This window comes from Salminus brasiliensis, chromosome 4, assembly GCF_030463535.1.
Source record: "Salminus brasiliensis chromosome 4, fSalBra1.hap2, whole genome shotgun sequence".
Lineage (NCBI taxonomy): Eukaryota > Metazoa > Chordata > Actinopteri > Characiformes > Bryconidae > Salminus > Salminus brasiliensis.
This window is the reverse complement of record NC_132881.1, coordinates 37935432-37953336: the sequence shown is the minus strand read 5'-3', so window position 1 is coordinate 37953336 and position 17905 is coordinate 37935432. Positions and strand designations below refer to the sequence as shown.

The window sequence follows — 17905 nt, the reverse complement described above, 5'->3', positions numbered from 1 at the left end:
GGCAGCAAACATGGACTTTGACTTTGTTTTGTTACATCATTTTAAAGGTACAGGCTGATCAGGGCACGCGCTCTGTTACTCTTTCCAGTTTTAGACTGTCAGCATTAGAATGAACAATGTTTCAATCTCTGCTGAGTCTGTCAATCCATGTGAGCTCCCCCAGCCAGCTCATTTGTCCCTGTCTAAAATAGTGTGATGTAGAAAGCTCATTTTGATAAAAAAGAAAAAACAAAAACAACAATAAATAATTAACCACCTTTTTACAAACACTTCAAACTAGTCTTCAACAGGAACCACAGCAATCTCAGCAGGCAAGTATATGTACATAGCTTGTTACATATTTAGATATCTGTTATACCTGTTATACCTGTAATTTACATGTAATTTATAGCTAAAAATACTGTACTTGATGCTTAAACCTACAACAAGGTCATTTTAGTTATTATCAAACCATTTATTTATTTAGGCCTTTAAAGCTCCACTTTTTTCCTTTCTAAATGACAGTGTTGGATATTTGATCTAGATTAATATTTTATGTAAGAACAAAGGACTGGAATGACTCACAGCCATGTTTCTCGATTCATGTTGGCCTTTACAGAGTTTGTATGGTCGACATTTAAAGCTACGAGCAGGCATTTGTAATGTAATGCAGCAAACTGTCTTTCAAATGGTCTCTCAGCGAATGTAGCTCAATTTCTTCCTATTAGGATTCCCACTCCTAGGAAATATTAGGAGTGGGAACTGCAACAGGTTCTGTGATGTGATGTCTCGACTACAAGTGTTTAAACGTTAGAAATATCAGAAACATAAACAATGTTGAGAATCAATCAGTATCAACTACATGCAAATGCTCTTGGGACAGCAGATTCTGTGTCTCACGCAATCAGTCACTGATCTAACATTAGTGAGATGACCACACGTAGGTCACATATGGAAATAATTTCAACATAAAAATGATTACTGTGTGTAGGTGTAAGTGCTAGTCATGACCCTGCATGCCAACTGGTGCGCTGGACAATTGCATATGTCTAAAGGTCTCCACAGGGAGGAGCTAATAGTGCTCAAGTAGGTTTTGTGTGTGTCATTGAAAGGGTGGAAACTGCTTTCCTAATAGTTGCACTGTGATGCTGAAGTGAAAAAACAGCATGAAGAAATGAAAATAGCATGAAGCAGAAATAACATAGAAATCCTGCGGACACTGGCGGCCATGGTTGGATAAAGACCATTCATACAATCCACATGCAAGAAAATCACCAGGAGTGCTATGGAGGAGAGGTTTTAATGTAATTCTGCTAGATTCTACACTTTTGTGTATCAGTGTGTCCTGTGATGTGAATCACTATGCGATTCTATTGCATTTCCCCCTGTCTCGACTAAATGTGATTAAACCTTATAATTATAAGAAGCATAAAAAACTAGATGGTAACAAATGCTGAGTTTCTGGGTTTCTCAAAATCGTCTTGGCTCAAAGATGATTTTTAATGGGTTGAGCAAGCATCACACTGAGCACACACCCGAGCCCTGAAAGTGTGAGGAACACGTCACGGTAATCACCCGGCTGGGTGCAGTTCTGATCTTGTCCACTTGGGGGTAATAAAGCATCTTACAGAAACGTAAAGAACAGTTTCACTGATTAAAATGAAATGTACTGATTAAATGTATCTATGTATTAATTAATTCATGCAATTAATTAAATGTACTCATTGGGTAGTTTGATCTAGAGAAACTCATCGAGCCAGAACTGATAAATGAAAAGGTTGGGTAAACCTTGAAAAATTGTTTAACACTTTAAAAAAAATGTTTTTAATGGTTTTTTATTTTATTTTAAAGCACCAGGCTTCTGTTCACCCGTTTTACCACTACAGTACAGAAATCCAAGCCTTTTTTATATAATGCACCGTTTCCCATCAAAACACATTACATAGCTGAAATAATGAGGAACATTTATTTTAATGTTAAAAATATGTTACCAAATCTGCCACTGCAGAGTAGAGCAGGGTCAGGGGGAGGTGTCAGGGCAGGGCAGGTTAGGGCAGGGCAGGGCAGGGCAGGGCAGGTCAGGTGCGTATTACCACCGTCTCTGTGTCCTCATTCAGGTTTTGCCCCTTGTCACACCTTGTCACTCTGTTACCTGTACAAGTTAGTGGTCATCAGTCAGATGAGGTTGCCTTTGCTTAATTGCAATACACAGTCTCAGCCTTGTGTATATCCTCTCTTTTTAAACTGAGGCTTCTCATAAACTCACCAGTCATAACACACAATTCTCAGCTCTTCCGGGCTTTTTCTCGTGGTGCTTTTCCTCTTTTTCCCTTTAGTGGAACTCAGACTTGGTGGCAGTGGGTGAGTCGTGTAACACTAGCTAGCTACCTATCTTCCTTTACCCTGAGAGAAGGAGGGCGTGTAGTGAGTGAGTGAGTGACTGGACTGTTGAATGGACCGCTGCAGTGTATCTTCACTGGTAAATCAGTGGGAAATGGATCTTCATATTAGGCTGTTGGGTTCAGACACTTGCGCTGTAGTCAAACTGAGTGTTGAGAGATACATCGAGCCTGTGTAAACCTCGCAGTGTATTCAGTGGTTCAGTGAGGAGTTGCTCTGGACCCAGTGATGAAACTAAGGGTGCGTCCAAAACTACACTCTAGTGGTCTCCATCTCTGTCAGGGCTCGGTAATTACCCCAGGAGCTGGATCAGGTGTGGTGAGGCAGGGAATAGCTGAAGTACAGCAGGGGAGATAGGGGGTGGTCCCCAGACGACCACACACACACACACACACACACACGCACACACACTACACTCATGAATGCACTGTCGTGTACTGTGTCTGACACACGGTGCTATTTTGGACGCAGCCAAATCACCTCCCTTCTGTTTGACAGTTCCGAGTTTCACTCGTGATCTGACGTCACATATATTAACAGTATCCTGGACAGTCCGAGTGAAAGCGAAACACACTGGTTTCATATGAGCTACATTAGCTACCCTGCAGGGAACAGAGACCATCACTTTTTACAGACACCTTGGATCAACGGTTTATACTCCAGCAAATTCATGCCATTTATTAGTGGTTGGGATTTCACCCTATCAGTAAAACAGACATCCAGTCGTTTGGAGTGATTGAAACTGTATTATTATTATTATTATTATTATTATTAATAATAATAATAATAATAATTAGGTCATTATAGGCCAGTGTGGCTACATGTGGCTATAATGACCTATAGGCCAGTGTGGCTATCAGATTAATCAAGCTGGAGAATTTCTGATGGCAACTGTTTAATCAGATGATCTGAAGTTTTCAAACAGGTGATATGAGCTTTGCTTGGCTGGCATGAAATTCTATAAGATTGGGATATGACTAGGATAAAATATGAATACCATATTTTGACCCTGATCTAGGTTTAAAAGTAAGCTGGAATTGACTTCCATTAATGATACCTAGTGGAAGTACAGTACATAGCTGTGGGGGGCAAAATAACAGGCAGTCAAACCCAAATGTAGGATGTTAAATTCCCCATGTTGGGGAGATCTTTGTCCAAATGGTGAAACTTGTCTGAGTTTCAGTTCAGATCAATTCACTAATCTGGTAAATGTACTGTATTTCCCTGTACACGTGTCAGAACCCAGATTTCTTACTGCTAGGCCTCTCTTGCTGCTACATACCCCAATTATCTAGACACTGTTCATAAACCGTTTGTTTGGTATGCTATAGCTCAGAGGATGTATGTAGAGCTGATGGTTAATGTTAGTCAAACAGTCAGTCAGTCAGTCAGTCAGTGGCTCAGTCAGTCAGTCAGTCAGTGGCTCAGTTGCCTTTCTTAGAAAGTTGTAATTTGTCAGTAAGCTACTCTTCCACTAGCATGCTTTAGCCAATGTGATAATGTTCTAATGGCATGTCAGTCAGACTAGGACTAGGATACTGGACTGCATGTAATGGGGCCTGTTACCTTAGTATTTTTAAGTAGTTTTAAAAAAATAGAACTTGTGTAGATAGCAATTTCATAGATTTTAGTTAGTGACAGTATAAGTCCAGCTGGCACATCAACTGCGGTGAGTGATAAATCATGTACATTTGATTTTTTTTGTGGAACTGTTCCTTTAAGAAGTCAGAGAGATGTGTGTGTTAGGATCCAGTGCACCCCTCCGTGGCACTGCAGCTGTAGAATGGGGGCAGGGGTTGGCAACAGGTTCATATTCACATCTGGGAAAGTGTGTATAACAAAGGAAAAATGCTCTCCTTTGGAACAGTCATGTGTGCACACCATACCACCACACCACCACACCTCTCTATCCAAGTTGTGTTAATTATTGCTTAATTTCTATAACTCTTAACAGTAGCTGTATCATAATAAACTGATGACTATTTTTTAACTTAAAAAAATCCTAAAGGTGACTTGTTTAGGGTAACTACTGAGCTAAAATGGGTTCAAAATAAAATAGGCTATGTCTAATGACGAGATCCCTGTCTCCTTAGTTAAAAAGCTAATGCAGCAGACTGATCTTTGACTCCTACGTGCTGCAGGGCTTTGAACCCTTACTTTAACCTAACTGCGTCTCACTATATTTACATATGAGCTGGTCCACAGAGGCACATATTTGACAGATCAGGAGTTTTTTGACTTTCCTTCATGCATGTGTGCCATCTTTTGTAACCCAGAGAAACGTATTTCAACAGGCTGTCAATATCCACTCAGACACTGAGCTGCTTTTTAAACTATTCCAGGGAAACATGGACGGTGCTAGTATGGATCACTCAGCCAAGATGAAAAAGTCATCAGGCAAGAAAAAGGTTGCTGTAGTGGGAGGCGGTTTGGTAAGACCTTATGGATTGATATCTTTATGACATGAGTGTGCTGCGATTTGCTGCAGCTGAGCTTTACCTTATAGGACGGACATATAAAACAGACCCAGTAATACCATATGTTATTGTCCTAACTATCTGCATTATCTGGATACTTGTGGATAAAATCAGTCTTCCTTGGAGTGGTTTTAATATATACTAAGTCAAAGACAGTGTGCTATGGGGTAGATAATTTGCAAAAGGATCATAAAATTCAGTAAATGATTGACGTCATAAGCCAGTTATACAGGCAAAGGTCTGCACTATGTCTTTTCCCCTGAATTTCACTTTTTCTAGAAGAACAATAAGAACTTGATAATGATAATGATCTGAAATATATAGCACCTTAAAAATAAAGGTGCAATAAAGGTTTTTTTGAGCGATCCCATTAAAAAAAACTAAAGAACCATAGTTGGAAAAGAGATTTGTTAATGTGAAGAACCTTTTATAAGCTTAAAGAGCCTTTACACCTGCACATGTAACCCATTTTCAAAGTTTTGTACTGACCATTTTGGTCCCATTATTTTTACCAGTGTAGTTGTAAATTGTATAAATTGTGTATTGTATAGTTGTAAATTGTATAAATTGTGTATTGTGTAGTTTTAAATTGTATAAATTGTGTATTGTGTAGTTTTAAATTGTATAAATTGTGTATTGTGTAGTTTTAAATTGTATAAATTGTGTATTGTATAGTTGTAAATTGTATAAATTGTGTATTGTGTAGTTTTAAATTGTATAAATTGTGTATTGTATAGTTGTAAATTGTATATATTGTATTTAGGTTGGTGCCCTGAGCGCTTCTTTCTTTGCAAAAAGAGGTTTTGATGTTGCAGTCTTTGAATCTCGAGATGGTAAGAACACCAGAAGGACTGTTAAACACTTTAATTAGTAGTTCTTCTACTATTCATATTTGACTTGATTGACAAATACACAATTCTAATAGTACACAATGAATAAATAACAGTGTTCTTGCAGCCTTAATTCTGATGTTTGATTAACTAATTGACCTTTATGCATTCTCAGATATTCGTTGTGCTAAAGTTGTGAAAGGCAGAAGCATCAACCTTGCCCTCTCCCATAGGGGGCGCCAAGCTTTAAAACATATTGGGATTGAAGAGAAGGTATGCTCAGTTTCCTGCTTTGTCAAAGAGAGACAAAGAAGTCTGCGCTGAACTCAGATTGAGATACTCAGTCAAGCTCCTTTTGCTTCCCCAGAGAAGAAGGCTCTTAATAAACTTATTCGTTACTCGTACCAGGCATGGTACGATCTGCTGACCTGCTGATCTGCTGACCTATATCTGGCACACAGAGAACACAAGCTTTATGTATGCTTTAGCTGCACCTGCGTCATAAGGCCCTTACGTGACCCTTCAGCAGGGGAGAACTAGGCTTTTCAATTACCTTCCTCTAGGGTACTACAGCTCAGATCTGAACTCAAGTTGAACTAAAAATGCCTTAGTTTAGATTAGGTAAGATCTGAAAAGTTTGGTCTTCAGATTTGGTGCCACATATTTACCAAATTATGGCCACATGCCAAAATTCCTACTTCAGTGTTATTGAATGTGTTTAATATTTTCCTGTTGCTTCTGTTTGTTGTAGATTGTATCTATGGGCATCCCAATGCATGCTCGCATGATCCACAGTCTGAATGGAAAATGTTCACCTATACCTTATGGAAGAAAGGGTCAGGTAAAGTCATTTGCATTACTGGCCAATGGCCCACACCCATTGTTTGAATTTGACTAGTCCATCTCTAGTCACTTGTACCAAAATCCAGCACAGTTTGATGCTGTGCCTGCTTGGACACACCTAGTTGAACTTGAATTCCAGATAAACCTTTTGTTATTTTTCAAAACAAAATCTTTATTACTAGACTAATCATGCTTGATGTGTATGTTAGGCTCAGTTTAAAAACTAAATGACTGATTCAGACATTTCACTTCAATTTAACTTTAGTCAGTTACATAAAATATCTGTTATCTGTCAAATATGTCATTTCAGTAATTACAAAATATATTACTTATACTTTTGATTTAAAACTGTATACAATTTGAAACATGTAGAAGGCAGTGAGACTGGTCAAACTTCTAATTTTGTTATTTTGTAAACAATTTTGATGATAAATCATTAGTATAGTAATTAATATTTAGTTATAATAATTATTTGTCAGATTTGTTTTGTGATATCGAGTGAATCTATTATTAAATTTTTAATAAATGGTAATGTGTTGAAAACTCAGTATAAAATTCTTTGTTTAGAGGTGCCATGTCGAATCTAGTTTGAGGTTAGAATAAAATGTCAACTCTGATAATGGTTTAAATAGTGTAATCATAACAGAGTTGATTAATAAGTCGAATCTTTCCATACTTGAAATGTCCCTGCAAGTCTAGAATGGGCCGTATATAGACCAGAGTTAAGGGTTCAATCTACACCCATTTTTTTACGATTAAAGTGGCCTTTGGCTTCATACATTAAATGTAAGTCTTAGTTTGCATCCTTTTGCTAGCTGGATCATTTGTGTTTAAAAAAACGAGGCCTAGTATAATTACAGAGAGAGCACACCAGATGGGACTATTCTGGGTTCCATACCAACTGCATTTAAATCATCAACTTATTAGTGCTCCTCACTAATCCTCTTACTATTAAAGAGAGACAGACTGGCTGTGAGGAGAGAGAGAGAGACTGATGGTCAAATGGACAAAGTCTGAAACTCTGTCTGCTTCATAATGACCTTCTTTCATAGAGCTTTTCATAGAGAGCTTTTAAAAGTATGTATTCAAGTGCTGGATTAATGTTCCCTCCATGTATGAGGGACAGGCCTGGCATGAACTCCCTGTGTGGAACAAAATCATCTCTCTGAAGACCTTGTTCACTCCTGTCATAAAAATTACATTTTCAGATCCTAGGTCATTCCATGTCAGGTCACAGAGGCTCCAGACCATGTGTAATAGATCTTAAGGGTACTGAATTGGAAGATGCAACATGACGTGACTGCAGCACCCAGAGATTTCAGAATTTGTCTTCTAAAAATGATGTTTTGATGTTTTAGGGTGGAGTATTTTTATTTTATGCTTTATTTATAAATATAAGACCTACACTGGCCAGGTATGTATTTATGCACCTCTGGAGCAGGACAGGCTTTAGTGTATTGAACAGTTACACTGTGTATGTATGTTTTCATGTCTCATCACATTATAGCTCATGACACATTTAGTTTGAAAAAAATGAAAAACATTTTCATGCTGTTACTGAAAGAAAAGCACATCTTATCACACTGCTGTGCATTGGTGATAAAGTGTGCCTTCCTTTCAGTAACTGCTCCATAATTAACCCATCCATGGCAGTGAAAAAAAACACATGTTGAGGGAGGAGACAGCACTGTTCTTTCACCCACCCACCCAGGGGATTGAACTGGTGACCTTACAGTCCCAAGGTCACTTCTCTAATCTTTAGGCCACAGCTGCCTCACAAAATGTATATATTGCTTTGTGTTACAACATCTGCAAGGGAATATTTGAGGAAAAAATACAAAATATAAAGATAATTGCTGATAGAGCAAATGGCTAATTTAGAGATTTATGTACCTGTCAGTGATTTCACAACACTGATTTGACTTGTGTCAAAGTGTACATAATTGATTTGCTGCAGAAATGGCTAGTATTATTATATTATTATTGTTATTATGTGCCTTATCTATGTCACATATGCAAGCAAATAACCATCTCCATTAAAAACTTAAATATCTTAAAGATGTGGGTATTCTTTGTTCTGTTGAAAAAGTCAACATTTCTTGTGTTTTTATTTCAGTACATCCTCTCTGTTGGCAGAACCAATCTTAATAAGGAGCTACTAACTGGTATTCACACACATTCATGCAAATCTTTTCCATCTGTTTAGTATCTGGTGAATTGTTGTATGGCATGCAATGTTGCAAGTCATGAATTTGTTTGACTTGCATCCTTGTGCCTAATCCTCCTGAAATTCCTTCATTTGGAATTTTATCAGTTCTATTTAACAATACTGTTCATTAAAATTGTTATGAAACTTTCACTATATCTTACATTTGTTTGTGCACAGAATGGTCTACAGTTCTACTGTGGTCTTTTTAATTACATTGTTAATCCTAAAAAAAACTGTGTAGTGATATTCACAGTGCTCTCTGTACCTTTTGCTTTATCACTGCAGCGGTGGAGGCTTACCCAAATACAGAACTGAACTTTAGCCACAAGCTACTTGACTGGAGCCCAGAAACAGGGACCATGACCTTTCATGGGTAAATAGTCTGTGCTGTTATTCCCTTATTCTCTTGACCTCTTATTTCCTCACATGCACCATTATCAAATGTGGGTTACTTCAGTTCCAAATGTAAGGGTAGGTTTATCACAGGTTGGAAAACCATGTAAGTAAAGGCTTTTACAGTAGATACAGTAAACAGCCCATGTAGCAATACATACTCAGTTCTGGTTTATTAGTGGTTGTGTTAATAACAAAGACAATGATCAGGTGTGAACACTTTTTGTTTATTGCTTCTATCTACTTAATATTTGATCATGTTTATAGCAGATCAATGGAGGTATTAGTAGACACTGGAGAGGGTGATTTTTTGTGGGTCATCTGTTAAATGTATTATTCATTGCAAATCCAAAGTTATAAGCAGTGGATGGAGTTTAGGTGTTTAGGATGTGGTAAGAATGCATAAATGTGAATTCTATGTACATTTATACATTTGGATGTGATGATAGTCATTTTCCAATTTATTGCCATCAATGCCATGTTTAAAAAGCTTTCTCAAAGTCAGAATATGCAATTAATTTTCAAGGACAGAGTGGAGTTCCTCCTCATTTGTGCATGTAGCAATGCCATTGAGCAGCATATCCGTGAAATATCATCAAATGTTTAGGGACATAAGTGTTCTGAATAATATTTGTTATTTCTGTTATTTTTCAATTATGTAAAATGCTCCCTGCATTTTTATCATAGAATTATATTAGTTTTACTAATACTTTGGGTGTATTCTACAGTATTCAGCCTCATCTTCATCAGAGTGCCTGTATTGAGTGTCTTCAGTATTCAGTGTTGGCTTTGCCTGCAGTTTTCTTTTTGAAACTTTTTGAAAGCACATTGAAACTCTTTTGGCCCAGAAGTGGATTAAACAGCTGAAGTATTTGTGTGCTGACGAGTGCACATGTCAAAACAAAGGGATGAAAGGTTTGAGGTTTGGCTGTAATCCCAAAGTATAACTTTGTTTCAGTTGTTCCTGCAGTTTTGTAGTCTCTGCAAAGAAAAATGAAAAAAGATTATGTCTAGCTCAAAGATTTAAACAGTCCTTATTTCAAAGAAACACATGATCATTTATTAAAAGCATTTTGTCAAGATGAATGTCCCTAAAGTTATTTGGTATAAATTTGTTCTGGGGAAGAGCCTGTAGTTATTGTTCTCTGGTTGCTCACAGGCTGGATGGAGCTGAAAAGGAGATCCAGGCAGATCTCGTCGTAGGTTGCGATGGTGCTTTCTCTGCTACCAGGAAGCAGTTCTTACGCCGTAGTCGCTTCGATTACAGCCAGACCTACATTCCTCATGGGTACATTGAGCTCTCCATGCCTCCTAGGAATGGTGAAGTAAGTGCTGGAAACTAATTCTAACCTCCTCCACAGCTTATTTGCCTTCAGTTCTGTATGTATGTTCTTTGCTAAACAAGGAAATATACTTTCCAAACTGGTAGGTACTGTGTCATTTGTGACATGTTGTCTCTGTCGTTGTGCTCAGTTTGCAATGGAGCCCAATTTTCTTCACATCTGGCCAAGGAACACCTTCATGATGATAGCTCTCCCCAACTTGGTAAGTGTCAGTCTTAGAAAATACATATTAATTTATCTTAGAAAGCCCAACTGCTTAACGGATTCTAAGCTTGGTTCAATGTCTTTGAAGCCTGATTAGTTTTTGGAATTTTTGGAAGATCATGAACATCAAAATCTTCTCTGTGCTTCTTTACAATGTGTCTGTTTTTGTTGTTGTAGACTAAAGTGAGTCAAACTGTGAGTCATATGTTGGTGTTGTAAAGAAATACAAATTGTAATGTAATAAATTAATATTGTAATAATTTGTAGTTTGTAATAAAACTACTACTCTATAAAAAGTACATTTTAATTTGGGTAACTCAAATCACAATAGGAATTTTTCTCACTATATCATATTTGAAATGATCTCTGCACTGTGAGTAAATCTCCAGGTATGTCATTAGATAACTCTGTCATACAGTGTAGAAATCAGAGACCATCCTAGTTTTCATTAAACAAAAAAGTCTTTAAAAGTACAGATTATTATTTTTAGGAGATTTTTCTGATAAGATTAGAAATAAGATAATCCACCTGCATAGCTAAAAATGAAATGATTCATAAATAATTAGACAGACAACCATTAGACTTGCTGGTAGACCAAACTTGCTATCACCAGATGCATGTAAATGCTTGTAAAGCTTTGAGTTTTGCGAGACAGAAGAAAATCAAGCTTAACTCAAATCTGAGAAAAAACAACAACTTAATGCTGTGGGTCTGAAAGGAAGCTGAGCTGACCAAGAAGCCCTTAGTGACAAATGACAAACACAGACAGAAAATAAAAATGATTGATAAAATCAAATAAAGAAGCTGCTGGTGTTCTCAGAACAATAAACTGACCACTACAGAGTCCAGTCCTCAGCAGCACCAAATGTGTTTGGGATTACTTGGATGGTGCTTTTAAGACTTAACTTGGAGGTGTGCAAAATCTCATTAAAGATTTCTCCAGAAAACTGTAAGTGGGACTCCTGAAAGGAAAAGACTGGACTCATCAAATTCTGTGTGGCTTTGGGGCTTCTGTGGAATTTACTGTTAAATATGTGTTATCTGCTTTTTTTCTATTTAAAAAATAACTAATTGTACACCTTGAAAGTCCATTTACTGTGTGTTTTAAAGGACAAGACGTTCACCTGCACCCTGTTCATGCGCTTTGAGGAGTTTGAGAAGATCATCACGGGTGATGAGCTTATTGCCTTCTTTCAGAAGAACTTCCCTGATTCCATCCAACTCATAGGCGTGTAAGGAATGGTCATTCTCTCTCTCTCACACACACACACACACACTCTCTCTCTATTTCATCTTCCTGTCTTGAGTTCTTATAATGTGAATCACCACAGCGACAGTCCTGAGCCGCTATCCATGAAGTGTGAAATTGCAAGCAAGGAGATACACTGCCCTCACTTACGAGTTTTAATTTGTAGAGGACCGTATGCTGTCGGTGACAGATATGGAAGAAACCGTTGAACTGTGCTACTCATTTTAATCCTTACAGGAATGAAAGTTCAGTCGACTCAGGCTTTAAAAAGTGGCTGAATGCGCTGTTCTGTTTGATGTCCTACTTGATGGTACAAGTAGTTTTGATTGGGCCTATTGTTTCTAATCTAAGCTGCTTGTTTTTGAAGCCATTGGCTCAGCAGTTCCCTTCATTTGAACCAGGTTGAAATTACTCTTTGTGTTTTATAGCAAAAAAGTGGTTCTACAGATGATACACAGGTATTTCTGCCTTTACCATGGATGTGACATTAGTGTCTGTGTGTGTGTGTGTGTGCATTGTTGGATTATTATAGGATGCCTTAGGCTCTCTGTTCAGAAGAGCAGAATGCATTCATGTCAGAATGTCAGAATCTAGTCAGAATGAATGTACTGACTAGATTATCCCAGTAAAGATAAAGAGGCTTGGAATTTGGGAGCTGTCATATTTATTAAGTTGCATTTCCTACAATGATAAACACAGCATGTCTGATAAACAATGCCCCAAGTCCTGATATGACTACATTTTCCTTAATACATGGAGCACACAATATGCATGACTAAACATTTATGTAGTACCACTGAATTTAGTAAAAGTAAAAGAAAGCTGACAGTATAAGAAAGAAGGTCATCTTTGGTTCTTATCATTATGCTTTGTCTTTTAGGGATGCACTAAAGAGGGATTTTTTCAAGCTGCCTGCCCAGGCCATGGTGTGGGTGAAGTGCTCCCCTTATCATGTGTCAGACAGATGTGTCCTAATGGGGGATGCTGCTCATGCAATGGTGCCGTTCTATGGCCAGGGCATGAATGCAGTGAGTATAAAACTCTCTAGGTTTTCTGTGCACTTATTGGTATAGTGTCATTAAACATTTGGAAAACTGTATTATAGTATGCAGTGTAATCTAAGGTCTTGGTTGTGTAGGAGCCAGACCAAAAAGAACACAATAACACCATAAAATACAATATAAAAAAAGACAAACAAGTGTAAACATATAAACTGTGGAGGTTTAAGAAATAAATGAGGCGACCAGTGTGCCCACATTACAGCAGTGCCGTGATGTGCAGTGAAAAGTGTAATAAAGCTCAACAAATTGTATGAGGTGGTAATGTTATTTATATTATAGTAGACAGAGACTGGAGTCCGAGAGAGCACAGTTGGCCAAGTGATGTTGGCCGGCACAATCGTCTGTTACTTGGTGTGGCGGAGCTGGGGACCTGGTGCTTTCCCCTGAGCGTTGGCTGCCCAGTAATACCACACTTAGAAAAAAGTTTTCAGTTAGAAAAAAGGCGGAGGCTGGATTACGAATGGGTGGGTTAATTGCCAGTACCAAATTAGGAGAAAAAAAAAAATCCAAATTGCAACAATGCTCTGCTATAAAAACAGTAATATTGTAGAAACAGATTATGTGCTGACATACTCAGTCATGCAGCATCAGGGAAGAAGCTGTTCCTCAGCCTGGTAGTCCTGGCCTCTTCCTTCCAGAAGTCCCTCATAATGAGGGAGGCCTTTTTCCTGCACCTGCTGTTGTAAATGTATAGTATGGATACTATAGCTAGTATAAATACAGTACTGCAAAGCCAGCGCAATAAGCTTTACCTCAACACTGTAGGAAACGTCCAGAGAAAAAAACAAACGTCAGAAAACTGAAACGTATCCACGTGGATGTAATCAGCAATCTGTAATGGAAACTTGTAATCTGTAACCTTCCCAACCCCCTTTCATCATTATCTACCTTTGTGTTCTAGGGCTTTGAGGACTGCCTTGTTTTCAATGAGATCATGGATCAGTTTAATGAAGACTTTGGTACGTCAGTTTCAGGTTTACAAGCACCCTAATGTCATGCATTTTTAATTTTCTTCCACCATTAACATTCAGTGTGTCTTTAGAACCCTGTAGTGTAATTTAACACATATAGTCTAAATTCATGAAAAATGTTTTGTTTGATATTGTGTGTGTTTTTCTAAAATAGGTTGCCAAGCAGTGTTCTTATAAGAATTACATATTTAGTTACATATAACATTTACTGAATAATTTACACTTACAAGCTTGTGTTGAATGTCTTGTAAAAATGCGGTGTTTTTTTGTAGCTGCAGTGCTACCAGAGTATTCCAGAGTTCGTGTACCTGATGATCATGCCATGTGTGAATTAGCTATGTACAACTACATTGAGGTAATTAGTTTTTCTTTATTGTCCAGTTCAGTCTGAATGATATACTATTAAAGTACAGTTATGCTCAGAGTATTTACATCAAATGCTTTTGCTGCCTCTTCTACATTTGAGAGATTTTTCTACGTTAGATACAATTAGAGTATCTGGAGTATCTGTGTCCTCATTAAGCTCTTTCTTAAGCAACAGTTCCATAAATCTGCCATGCAATTAATCTCCATTGTGCTGCAGTTCAGTAGGTGCACTGTTAAGTGGGTAGAGCGCAGACAGGAAAGGAGAGTTGACGAATGAATAGGAAGATTTTAAGGTATTTGAGCTTTTGAATGTATGTGCATTTATACATACTCAAACTGGCTCTCGCGTGCAAACGTGTGGCATGTTGGAGCTGAACCGCAGAGGAGCTAATAATATTCTCTGCTTTGTTAACAGTAATGATAGTCTTAGTTAAAGAACTTTTGGCAGGTTTGGATAACCTGTGCCATAACAACTGACACATGCTTGTTCTTCTGAAATTGAGGGTAGTAAAAAAAAGAGTGTATCCTGCTTTTGTTGGAGTAACTGTCCAGTGAAAGGATTTTGGAGCAATTTTGCTGTGAAGATTTGATTGCATTCAGGGACAGAGGTGTTGCTGAGGCCAGGATGCTGGATGATCACCACCCTACCTCATCCCAACTTATCTAAATGAATTGGAGGAAGCACAACACTCTCTTGTACTGCTCCACAGCTCAATGTTAGGGGGCTTTATGACTCTCTAGCCCATGCACATCTGTGTCAGCAATGGGCATGTCCAGAAACATACAGTTTATACTGCCATATTTTGGGCAGCTCTGTTTCATAAAGTTTCTTTACACTTGTGCATCACATTTACTAAAAAGTTAACAGTACATAGACTGTCTGATGTTGTGGTACTATGTATGTTAAAGCTCCATTCTGTTTTCCTTTTGTATCTTAGATGAGATCACACGTCAATTCCAGATATTTCCTGTTCCGCAAATACTTAGATGGAGCACTTCATTTTATCATGCCAAAAACAATAATTCCATTGTACACAATGGTAAGCCAAATTTGGACAATTTCCCCCTTCCATCTGTTGTACTTTGGAAAATGTTCAATGTCTAGTTAATGTGCACCACTCATATTTTTTGTTTTCTTCTTAGATCACTTTCACCAGAACACGTTATCACGAAGCAGTGATCCAATGGCAATGGCAGAACAAGGTACAGTAGGAAAAAAAATAATCTAAAGTTTGTCAGCCTATGTCTGTTTCTGAGCAGGTGCGTGTTAGAACAGATAAGGAACTGCCTGGCTGGCTGTCCTTTCTGCCGGTGCCAAGACTCAAATACATTGTGGAATTATACATTTGTGGAATTCTCAAATACATTTTCTGAGCAGGACAGAGAGTACAGGGTTAGTGGAAGCTAAAAATTATGTCTCAGTGCCACCTGAAAAGACAGTGACTAAGCTTCAGCTTATCAGCCACTTTAGTTTGTAGCAGAAGGTCAGTGTGGTATTCTGTTCATATTGGCTAGCAGCACCTGTCTTGAGTGACTTTGTCAATGCGACAAGGTCATTTCCAAAGACTTCTCAGTCCACTGCACAGTGCACTTTTAGTCACAGAGGCAAGTGTAAGGTGATCCAAAAGAGACAGAATTGGCTACAGTGTAAACCTGAGCTACATCAGAAGGCAAACCAGTCAGCAAGGCATTCTTGTGTTTTCTGTTCTGGAGCATTCATTCACAAAAAGTTATGGGGATTCTATTGGAAATCAGATCAGTTGATTGTAACAGCAAAAGTAAACAATGCACCTAACCTTTACAAAATTGAAATGGAATAGAAATACATAAAAAAATAGTTTGGTTTTTTATATATGTAAAAAACAGTGTTGGTAGAATCTTTCAGCTGTCTTTAAAATATTTTTCCTTTAAAAAAACATACTTGAGCAAACCAAAAGCTTATTTCAACAGGCCTATGAACCATTTGGGACTTTTATTATTAAGAGTATATCTTTCAAATGCAAAGCAACAAGTATTAACTAATGCATAATAACATTCAAGATGTTCCTTGTCTTCGGCAGGTGATCACTCGGGGGTTGTGGATCTTTGGGACAATGTCTATTGCAGGAGGCACTTATCTGCTTATCAAACACTGTCCCAAAATGCCCCCTGTCACTGTGGAGCAGCTATGGAATCGAGTTTCAGGCCTAAAGTGGCTCAGGACGTAGAAGCATAATGAAAGATATGGGGATATTTTTTTTCCATTCTTCATGAAGTCTCCGTCATTCTGTAGAAAAAAGGTTTAAATGAAACCAAATTTCCTCTGGTCCCAGTGTAATCCCCTGCTTTGTTTGAATTGATACTCTTAAAATTCTGAAAGATCAATAACTCCCCTTGAGCTTGAATTACATCAGATCAATTTGGATGGTGAATGAGGTCAGCAGTGCATTTGTATTCAGGAAATGATGAGGGTGTTTAAAAAGGTTTGGATAGAACAAAAGCCAAGAGAGATCTGGGTTGGATTTTATGTTATTGACCCATCGGCCCTCGGCAGTAGTGATTCCTAGCAGAATAATTAGATGTGGGCAGTAATTAGAGAAATGTTATTTTAGTTCATTGTAAGACCAGACAGGCCTTCTTAGACCTTGCTGGAGGCATGCTCATGTATTTGTGTGCACGTATTGTGAATATACACTTTTATGCATTGATTAATTTCAACTAATCAATTAAAATATTAATTATTTTCAATTTTCAACTTATGTGAATCTGACTTGTATAATGTATTGTGATTGGCTCAGAGTAGCTTGTGTTTTCTTGTTTGTGTTGAGCCTGAATAGAATTTTATGTTCATTTTAGGTAAATGCTTTTCTTAGTACATTTTGCAACTTTAATTATTGGTCTGCTCTTATCTGAATTATTAAAGGCATTATTTACTCATTTACTTGTCTTAAAGAAACATTATATATAGCAGTTAAACCTACAATAAGAGCTTCAAATCATGTAGACGGTACTCTGAACTGTAATTGGGAGATTGGCGTGTCTGTCATTGCCACTCCGGGCTCGGCATGCCAGGTACTGCACTATGTATTTTTGGTGGAGCCACACAAGACCCCTCATGGGAACTGCATGACACTTTACATCACATATTACACACCAGCAATTATGGTTCTTCAGCTAGATATTAGCAGTTAGCTCAGTAATCCCAATGGACTTCAAGAGATCAGACGAGCAAATCCCAGACTGGCTTTTACTTCTTGATGAGTACTATAAGAGATAAAAGGTTGAAAGACAAAAGCCTTTCTCACTTTGGACTAGTAAGTAATAACTTGTTAGCTGCTTACTCATCATGTGTTGCTAGATGTATTGCTGTTGGAAAAGTTGTCAACTCTTGCTAGACATCTCAGGGTGGTGTTGGCTTGAACTTGCCGCCCAAGTTTTACTTTGTGTCAATGGATTTGTATTTATGGCTGTGGTGTAAAAGAAAATTAAACTTTGCCATTGTAGGAGGACCACAGTAACAGAAATACAGGTACCAGTTCTTGCACAATCCAAGCTAACAAGCGATATCCCCTTAATGCTCGCCAATGTGATATTTCTGTCT

The 17905-nt window shown here is 37.9% G+C and overlaps 1 protein-coding gene across 1 annotated transcript; it reads left to right on the top strand.

Annotated features, from left to right (window-relative positions):
- The first annotated feature begins 4662 nt into the window (after nucleotides 1-4662).
- On the top strand, nucleotides 4663-17192 carry kmo (kynurenine 3-monooxygenase). Its single transcript, XM_072677037.1, has 15 exons — nucleotides 4663-4811; nucleotides 5620-5689; nucleotides 5862-5959; nucleotides 6438-6527; nucleotides 8646-8694; nucleotides 9024-9111; nucleotides 10291-10456; nucleotides 10605-10676; nucleotides 11789-11910; nucleotides 12808-12955; nucleotides 13890-13947; nucleotides 14232-14314; nucleotides 15264-15365; nucleotides 15469-15528; nucleotides 16386-17192. The coding sequence occupies exons 1-15, from the start codon at nucleotides 4728-4730 to the stop codon at nucleotides 16530-16532; spliced, it is 1437 nt and encodes a 478-aa protein (XP_072533138.1). The 5' UTR covers nucleotides 4663-4727; the 3' UTR covers nucleotides 16533-17192.
- Nucleotides 17193-17905: the final 713 nt, after the last annotated feature.